Here is a 9,600-nt window from a genome sequence, read left to right on the forward strand (position 1 = left end):
TAGATTAGCTCACTTCGTGTCGCAGTTTCGGACCAAACTCTCTCACATAAAAAAACTAAAATCACACTCAAAACGGATCTATGCAACTCAAGTGTTTCAGCAACTAGCGAAGGAAAAGCAAACATACAAATTCAATTTAAAGCAACTTTATATATTATACACGAAGAAAGCAAACCATTTTTGTGCACTCTATTGCCCAAAAAAACAAAAACAAAAAAAAAAAAAAACCAACCAACCAACAAACAAACAACTGTAACTATACTCTTATACAACTATTAACTATTAATCGTTTTTCGATGTGCTTTTCTTTACGCTCCGATTTTTTATATATATATATATGTACTTCTCAGCGATTTTTTGTTCTTTTTCTAATAGCCAAAAACTTTTGACCAGACAAAAAAAAAAACAAAAAAAAAAAAACACTCAAAATACGACAGCATTGTAAAGCAAATGGTTTTTATACATAAGGTCGTTAAGCTTTAAATATTGTGGAATCCAAATGATGTGGCCCATTCTTCGACCACGTCACATCGTTTTCATTAACAATAATCCGAATGTAGCAAATTCGCCATGGGGAACTTAGTTTTTATCATTTTTTTTATATATGTAGATATCGAAGTTACCGAATAGAGATTATTGAAATGTGTTGCTTAAAGTACAACTTGTCCATAGTTTTTCCTGCACAATCTGCGACAGCAAATAAAAAAAATAAAAAAAAAGAAAACATTAAAACGATTTTGGTTGAATTCCACAACAAAATTTGGCCAACATATAATTTTTAATGTAATGTACGATACGATACAATATCGATGGGGACGCTAAACGGGAGATAAAAAAGATTATTACATGCTATTATGTATTGTTATGAAAATATATTGATATGGATTGAGTGTCATTACAAAAGTCGAAAAAAAAAAACCAAAGAAACTGGGCGTTTTTTTTATTCTTGGGCGGATACGAGCTGATAAGCCTGGCTGGATGTTTCAAGAACTCGCTTTGTGAGCTATATACTATATATGTATATGTTGCAGAATGGGTCTTATCGGCAGTTCATTGCGAAATGACTGGAAATTGCCAGATACACGTGGATTTCTGGTCAATGAATTTCAATTTTGTATTTTTGAATTTCAAAAAAATTAAATAAATATTACTTAATGTTGTATTTATTATGTATTTTCATTGAGTAACATTTTAGTCATGTGGCTGCAACATAGAATCCATCTTATCAGCGTTCAATAAATAAATAAATACTTAATATATTTCTGGAAATTGCTCAAAGTATGTTTGTACGTGAATTTATTTTTTTGTAAAAAACCAAAATGGAATTAATTTTGAAATTCAGGGAAATGCAAGACAAATGAGAATTATGTGGAATTAAATCATGAGTAATATGTGATTTTCAAATAGTTTAGCATAGCTAATTATAGCATTTAAATTTTGATCAAAAGTAGAAAGTTGACAAATGTTTTTAGAGATAGGCAATATTTACTTTAAATGTAAAAATAAAGTGGATGACAACAAGCCAAGTCATGTGTATGTTTGGCTGTAAATCTTCCCTGCTTTATATTATTAAATTATTTTAAATTTGTTTCTCAAAAAAGATTGACATTCTTATTACCAATAAACAATCCAAAAATAAATATATATTTACAGACAATCCGTCTTCATATAAAAACTTAAGCAATATTTTGTTGAAGTCGGAAAACTTTTATTAAAAGTTATTTATATTATATACAGAAAAATATTTTTTAATAAAATATATATATGTACAATACAAAAATTAATGTTAATATGTATCAATACAATCTTCTCGGCTAGACAAAAAATTAATTAATATATATGTAGATATAGATCTATAATATAATAGAGTAACAAAATTAAATTAATAACGTTACTTTTTTTAAATTTTAAATATGTATATAAATATTCGTTACGCTCAATATTTTGCCTTCAAAATCTTGAAAAGCAGAAATCTCGACAATTTGTCAATAATTACGCCCCACTTAAGTAACGGTAAACAACCAGACACAGCTGGAAATTAACGGTAAACCTGGGGCAACGTACACGTCAGTGGTAGCGTTACTTCGGGCAAACGCATATTTGCATCAGACAAACTCCAAAAAAGAAGGCCAAACATCTCACTCTCTCCTCTCCGAAAATGTTTGGGTAAACAAATAGGAATGGGCGGTGTGACACGTCAGTGCTAAAGGTGCAAGAAATTTAGAAAAATATCGATAAAAATCTAATTTTTAAAGAATTATAAAAAAAACCATTACTTTAATTAAAAAAGTTAATTTATATTTTAAAAATTTGTTCACAATTATAATAAAAAATTAAATATATTACAAATCATGATTATTTTGAAAATTATAGAACTACAAATGTAGTCTAACCTTTTAAAGACGACAATATTCCACAATCAAATTGTATAAAGAATTTTTTATTATTACAGTTATGTAAGGTTTTTTATCAATTTCAGTGAAATATGTATAAACGTGTAACGGAAACTCCGCTACTTGAACGAACAATTAACAAATAATATTTTCTTTAATACATGTTCTGAAGCTTTTAACTTTTTGGTTTAACGTTATATTTGTTTGATATATTCGATTGGCAGAGACCTATCGATGTTTCCAGAAAATTAAAAACATCGACACGTCAGTGGTACGTTGGAGCCAAGAGCAATAAATAGCCGAGATACTGAGAGCGATATTCATTTTCAAAACAAAAGTACAAGGAATAACAGCACAGCAAAAGAGAAACGCGATTTAGCAAATTATAATATTCCACTAAGAACAACGTAACGCGCTGTGACCGCATATATTTATAAACAAAAAAACGTTACATTTCCATTAGATCAAATAAAACCCACGCCAAAAACAACAAAGACTATACTACTGTGACAAAAAGTGACAACTAATTTATTAAGTGAATATTTTTTTTAATAGTTTTAGTTAGCAAATGTAAGTACAAAAAAAGAGCTTCAAATTATTAATCAATGTGTGAATTATGATTGTTGTTGGCATTCAAATTCGAAGAACTTAAGAAAATATTTATGTATGCTATATATTCATGCAGACTTTGGCATCAACAAACCGAACACTTAAAATGTAAACAGACTTATTTTTGTTTTTTTTTTTTTTAATGTGTGCTGCTTTTAGCAGTTAGTGAGAAATAACTGTTAATTTATAAACTAAACATCGTAGCATTGCCATAATTTGTATAAATGCTTGAAAACTGATCTAACTTTATTTAATTTCTTTATAACAAAGGGGCTTATATGAAAAACCAATAGCTAGTTCGATTTTTTATAGATCTCTACAAGTATACTAAAATGTTATTTAGCATTCCTTAATTTTTGTTTGTTTTCAAAACATTTTGTTAAAGGCGGTTATTTGCTGGCGCAACGCTCGTTTTCCAACACTAAACCACCACTGACGTGTCTTTTTGGCCCCAGAGTTGCACGCGTGTGTGTTTGGTGTTGCCGTCTATGATTGTGTGTGAGTGTGGAAAGCGCCGGCAAAAAAGTCAGAAAGCAGCAGCTACAAATTCTGCTCCGTCAGTTCCATTTTGAAGCGTCGAGAAAGCACATTGAATCGAAACAAAGTAAAACCTGTCAGTTCTTAAGCAATAACTGTAAGTGTCAGTCAAAGGAAGCAACATAGTTAGCAACAATAACTAAAAGTGCAACTGCATTGCCAGAATATTCGTGAAAAGAGGAAAAGCGTGGGGCGGTAACAGAGGGTAAAGGGCCACCAAACACTGCAAACTTTACAGTCGCCATGTTGGCAAAATGAAGGGTCTAATAAAATACCTGTCCCCACAAAATATTTTGCCAGCACGTGCCCAAAATAAATAAAAACGTGCGAATTCGGTTTTCAAGTTGCATCAATAATAGCCAACCAATGACGTGGTGGTTGTCCGTGACGCATAATTTATGTTAATAACTAAATAGCCGGTTGGGTGAATGAACTTGGGGCCATTCTTCTTTAAAATGTATTTTCCAATAGTTTTTTGCGAATTCATATTTAATGGTCTAGTTATTTTACAGTTAATTTATAGTTCATTTTGAGAAGAGCGCCTGCGCATGCCGCTGTCTGTGTGAGTGGGTGTAGGGCTATGCGTGTGTGTGAGTGCTCAATCCGCTTGGTACACGTCATTTATAAGCAGATTTGGCTCTTTTGCTCTTCGCTGGCCAAAAGTACACGTCAGTGGGGCATAGAAACAAAAGAATAAAACTTGAGTGAATAAACCTTGAGAGCCGCAATCAGCTGTGCAAACTATGTTTTTCGTGGGGAACTTTCTCCAAGTGCGTGAAAGAACTAAAAGAAAACCAGTTATTTGGCCGGCCGCGCTCTCTCTCTCTTTCTCTCCCTATTTTCTCTCTAAGAAAGAACCAGAAAAATGTTACACGTATACAAATTTCGCTGCTCTCTCTCCTGCGACGTCGGCGTCGGTCAATGTCAGCAGCGAGATGAGCGCAGCGCTTAGCACTTGCCGGGCAGTTAGCCATTGGAGTAGACGTGTTTTTTTAACCGATCTTGACTAAACAGGACCCACCGATAAAGGTAGAACTAGCACCGAATAAAACAATCTGGTTGCCAAAGTGGCACAACTAACGGTTACCTGTTGACAGTTGATCGACGTCAGCAGTCGTTGCTCTTCTCCCTCTCCCTCTCTCTCTCTCTTAAAGACAGTGCGTGTGTGTGTGATTGCGTTGACGTGTACAAAAGCCGAGCTTTAAATAATTTCCAAATTAATTACTAATTTTCATTTTTCACTTATGTATTTGCAGTTTCTGAGAGATCTTCAATATGAGGTTATGCATATTACTGGCTGTCGTGGCCTTTGTGGGCCTCTCGCTGGGCGAGGAGAAGAAGGAGAAGGACAAGGAGCTGGGCACAGTGATCGGCATTGATTTGGGCACTACGTATTCCTGGTAAGTTGTCCTGCAAACCCTTAACCCCCTATTGCGCCCACTTGCCTTATCTGGATCATACAATTTATACCGATAATTCATTTCATAATCGTGTTTTCTTGCTATAATTAGCTCTTTGGAGCTGATTTTAATAAATAAATTACCATTAGTTGGATAAATAGTTAAATCGTTACAATATAATATATAGTGTTAATACTAACACTAAAAACCCCGAAGAATTGCTTTATAATTGCACACATGTTTTAAATTAAAAAGTGTAAGCTTTAATTTTTTTTTTTTTTATTTACAAAAAGAATATAAAATCGCAATATCTTGAACATTTCACTTCTTACAAAGAATTCATTCGTTTAATTATCAGCTTGTAGGTCGCCACCTCTTCAAAAAAAAGTTCTCCAGCTCAAAAGCTTTTAAAAACCTCAGAAACCTCTTATCTTCTAAAAGGCAAAATAAGCTATTACACTTACACGTGGGCAATAGTTGTTTCCAGTTGTTTAAGGTCCAAGTTTAAGTCTTACAATATTCGCACTTGTAGATCCGTATTAAACGAACTGCCAACTACCAAAAATAATTGGATAGGTCCCGATTCTATTATCCCAAGTTCTCGATTATGATTCGTAACTAAATTATTCTTAATTTTTTTTTTTTACAGCGTTGGTGTTTACAAGAACGGACGCGTTGAGATCATTGCCAACGACCAGGGCAACCGCATCACTCCCTCCTACGTGGCTTTCACCGCCGACGGTGAGCGCCTCATTGGAGATGCCGCCAAGAATCAGCTCACTACCAATCCAGAGAACACGGTCTTCGATGCCAAGCGTCTGATCGGACGCGAGTGGTCCGACACCAATGTGCAGCACGACATCAAGTTCTTCCCCTTCAAGGTTGTCGAGAAGAACTCGAAGCCCCATATCAGCGTGGACACGTCGCAGGGCGCCAAGGTGTTCGCCCCCGAGGAGATCTCCGCCATGGTTTTGGGCAAGATGAAGGAAACCGCCGAGGCCTATTTGGGCAAGAAGGTCACCCACGCCGTCGTTACCGTGCCAGCCTACTTCAACGATGCTCAGCGTCAGGCCACCAAGGATGCTGGAGTCATTGCCGGTCTGCAGGTGATGCGCATCATTAACGAACCCACTGCTGCGGCTATCGCCTATGGTTTGGACAAGAAGGAGGGCGAGAAGAACGTGCTGGTGTTCGATCTGGGCGGCGGCACCTTCGATGTCTCCCTGCTGACCATCGATAACGGAGTGTTCGAGGTGGTGGCCACCAACGGTGACACCCATTTGGGCGGTGAGGACTTCGATCAGCGTGTGATGGATCACTTCATCAAGCTGTACAAGAAGAAGAAGGGCAAGGACATCCGCAAGGACAACCGCGCTGTCCAGAAGCTGCGTCGTGAGGTTGAGAAGGCTAAGCGCGCTCTGTCCGGCTCCCACCAGGTGCGCATCGAGATCGAGTCCTTCTTCGAGGGTGATGACTTCTCCGAGACCCTGACTCGTGCCAAGTTCGAGGAGCTGAACCTGGATCTGTTCCGTTCCACCCTGAAGCCTGTGCAGAAGGTGCTCGAGGATGCCGACATGAACAAAAAGGACGTGCACGAGATTGTGCTGGTCGGTGGATCCACGCGTATCCCCAAGGTGCAGCAGCTGGTCAAGGACTTCTTCGGCGGCAAGGAACCATCCCGAGGCATCAATCCCGATGAGGCTGTGGCCTACGGTGCTGCCGTCCAGGCTGGCGTGCTCTCTGGCGAACAGGATACCGATGCTATTGTGCTGCTCGATGTCAACCCACTGACCATGGGTATTGAGACCGTGGGCGGTGTGATGACCAAGCTGATTCCCCGCAACACCGTGATCCCCACAAAGAAGTCGCAGGTGTTCTCGACTGCTTCCGATAACCAGCACACTGTCACCATTCAGGTGTACGAGGGCGAGCGTCCCATGACTAAGGACAACCATCTGTTGGGCAAGTTCGATCTGACCGGCATTCCGCCAGCACCCCGTGGCATTCCCCAGATCGAGGTCTCGTTCGAGATCGACGCCAACGGCATCCTGCAGGTCAGCGCCGAGGATAAGGGCACCGGCAACAAGGAAAAGATCGTGATCACCAACGACCAGAACCGTCTGACGCCCGAGGACATCGATCGCATGATCCGCGATGCCGAGAAGTTCGCCGATGAGGACAAGAAGCTGAAGGAGCGTGTGGAGTCGCGCAACGAGCTGGAGTCGTATGCCTACAGTTTGAAGAACCAGATCGGCGACAAGGACAAGCTGGGCGCCAAGCTGAGCGACGAGGAGAAGACCAAGCTGGAGTCGGCCATCGATGAGTCGATCAAGTGGCTGGAACAGAATCCCGATGCCGATCCCGAGGAGTACAAGAAGCAGAAGAAGGATCTGGAGGCCATCGTTCAGCCGGTGATCGCTAAGCTGTACCAGGGTGCTGGCGGTGCTCCTCCCCCAGAGGGCGGCGACGATGCCGATCTCAAGGACGAGCTGTAAGATGGCCCTTACACATACACACAGCCCAGCCCACATCCATTCGAGATCATAGTGTTGGAATTAATTCAGACTGATTAAACAATTATAACTTAATTGCAAACGCAGTAGCCACAACAACAAGAACATCAAATATAGCAGAGACCACAACAGCAACAGATAATAATACTTCAGCATACCCCTCAGCAGCCATCCCCCCGCCCTACGCCCATCCATTCGACCTTTAAGGCAAAATTGAGAAAGACCAAACACAATCCTTTTTTATAAATTTTTTTTTTTTCTACACTTTATTTTAAAGTATTTTTTTGTCAACAAAAAATATGATAAATGTAATCACGATTTATTCGAGTGTTCCTCGCATTCCTCGCGTCCTTCCGCCCACTACCCCACGTTAGCTGCATAATTATGTAAAACTGTACATTTTTTTTATATATATACACATAACTGTGACGACTGCAAGCCCCGAGATCCCAGAGAAGTCGCAAATCAATAGGCTAGCCTACGGATATGTAAAGCGGAAGCAACAAAACAAAAAAAAACACAAAACACAGACAAATGTTATATGTATAAGCGTGTAATAGCCCGAGTCCACTGGCGCATTCGCATTTGAAATTTTCGAATGCCACTGCGAATGTGTCAGGGGAATCGGGTTATATGATGATGAGATATAGAGGAGCGTCTATGAGAAAGCACAGGGAGCTGCGGGCGTGCGGAGAATAGGTTGATGAGAATGCGAACGGCAAGAGATAAACCACAAAAACACAAGAAACCACTAAAAAAGCATCGGCCACAACATCAGCCAAGCTTTATAAAAGAATTCTTCGATTTTATGAAGGATTTTCTAATTTATTTAAAAATAAAATAAAAAAAAAAATTGAAAAAAGAAAGTAATTTGTTTTAACATTTGGGTGCAATCGGGTCTTTTTTCAGATACAAAATAACTGTCGGTCTCTTCTATTTTTTTTTATTTAAAACACATTTATTTAATATTTAATTCGGTAGTAAGATTTGAACTTGCATACCTTAGGTTTCTGCTTATATATGTAACCCCTAGGCCAAAAGCTTAAAAATTTTCGTTGCGGCCACGTCCAAACAGAGAACACAACCTATTTCAAATTTTTAAATTTTTTGGAAATATTTCAAATTTTTAGAAAACATTTATAATTTTTAAAGTACAGTTATATTTTAGGGACAAAGAATGAAATTTTAGAAGTTAATTTCTATATTATGAAAAAAATTTCTATACGTTAAACAACATTTATTTTTAAAAGAAAACATTTCAATTTTTTAGGGTTAGGTTGAAAACCTAAAAAAATTGTTTTTATTTTATATAGAATATATATTTTTTTTTTCTGGAGTAAGTTACTTTTAAGAATAAATATTAAGAAAATAGTTATTCTCCCATTCAACTTAAATATGGATTTTGAAAAAATAAAGTTAAAGACTTATATGTTTAGGTATAAGTTTTAGTTTGAGTGTAACACAAGAAAAATGTTGCGTTCCAAACAGATTATTATTATGTTATAGGATTTTTATTTTTTAAAATATAAACTTACCGTGGAATATTTGAATATTTGATTTCTAAACATCACCCACTAAAATTGTCTATTTAATGAATTTTCCACATAAATAAAAAATCTTTTTCCGGTTTTCATTATCTTTATTGTTTTTTTCATCATTCGCTGGCATCGAAATTCATCATCATTTCCTTGCGCATCATATCAACCTTATCTTTGTTTTGCTATATAATTCCTGCGATAACGGTATTATCTTCTTACGCCAACTGCTTCCTCATTCTTTTTTTGTTTTAATCTTAATTATTCTTAAATACATTAAAAAAATACATAAAATATTTTGTTGGTTTCTGTTTTTGTTTTAAATATCAGTTCTGTTCTCGTTTTCGCATTCGATCTTGAATTTAACGAATTCGGAAGAGCGGAAATTTCACCTCGCCGCAAAACTTTTAAATTTCTGGGCTCTTTGGATGAGCGGAAATATCTGAAATTCCGTATTCGTTCAATTTCAACTCAATTCGAATTTGGGAACAGGTCTGGATGTGTATGTGTGTACATATATAAATAAGCTAACGGTATATTGTTTATATGTTATATGTATATGTATTTCTATATAAGTATATGCACTCTCATATTTCGAAAAAGGGAACACCGA

General features: G+C 37.3%; 2 protein-coding genes across 5 annotated transcripts in view; one reads left to right on the forward strand and one right to left on the reverse strand.

Moving 5' to 3' along the window:
* LOC128264075 (midnolin homolog) overlaps nt 1-9,600 on the reverse strand; it is a 165,031-nt gene that overhangs the window by 83,411 nt on the left and 72,020 nt on the right. The gene's annotated exons all lie outside the window — the stretch shown is intronic.
* Nucleotides 2,708-7,977, forward strand: LOC128264080 (endoplasmic reticulum chaperone BiP). 4 transcript variants are annotated; one of them, XM_052999393.1, is made up of 3 exons: nt 2,708-2,963; nt 4,796-4,939; nt 5,589-7,977. In XM_052999393.1, exons 2-3 carry the CDS (start codon nt 4,815-4,817, stop codon nt 7,432-7,434), a joined length of 1,971 nt encoding a protein of 656 aa, XP_052855353.1. In that variant the 5' UTR covers nt 2,708-2,963; nt 4,796-4,814; the 3' UTR covers nt 7,435-7,977. The 4 variants fall into 4 exon arrangements, with proteins under 4 accessions (XP_052855353.1, XP_052855352.1, XP_052855355.1 ...); XM_052999392.1 differs by lacking the exon at nt 2,708-2,963 and adding an exon at nt 3,479-3,636; XM_052999395.1 differs by lacking the exon at nt 2,708-2,963 and adding an exon at nt 3,488-3,615.

The sequence above is a fragment of the Drosophila gunungcola genome, unplaced genomic scaffold (genome assembly GCF_025200985.1).
Source record: "Drosophila gunungcola strain Sukarami unplaced genomic scaffold, Dgunungcola_SK_2 000057F, whole genome shotgun sequence".
Taxonomy (NCBI): Eukaryota; Metazoa; Arthropoda; class Insecta; order Diptera; family Drosophilidae; genus Drosophila; species Drosophila gunungcola.

Excerpts from the sequence above, each read along its gene's own strand:
- LOC128264080 (XM_052999393.1), top strand. The coding sequence starts at position 4,815 with ATGAGGTTATGCATATTACTGGCTGTCGTGGCCTTTGTGGGCCTCTCG. Across the intron at positions 4,940-5,588 it reads TTGGGCACTACGTATTCCTG|CGTTGGTGTTTACAAGAACG; the intron begins GTAAGTTGTCCT and ends TTTTTTTTACAG.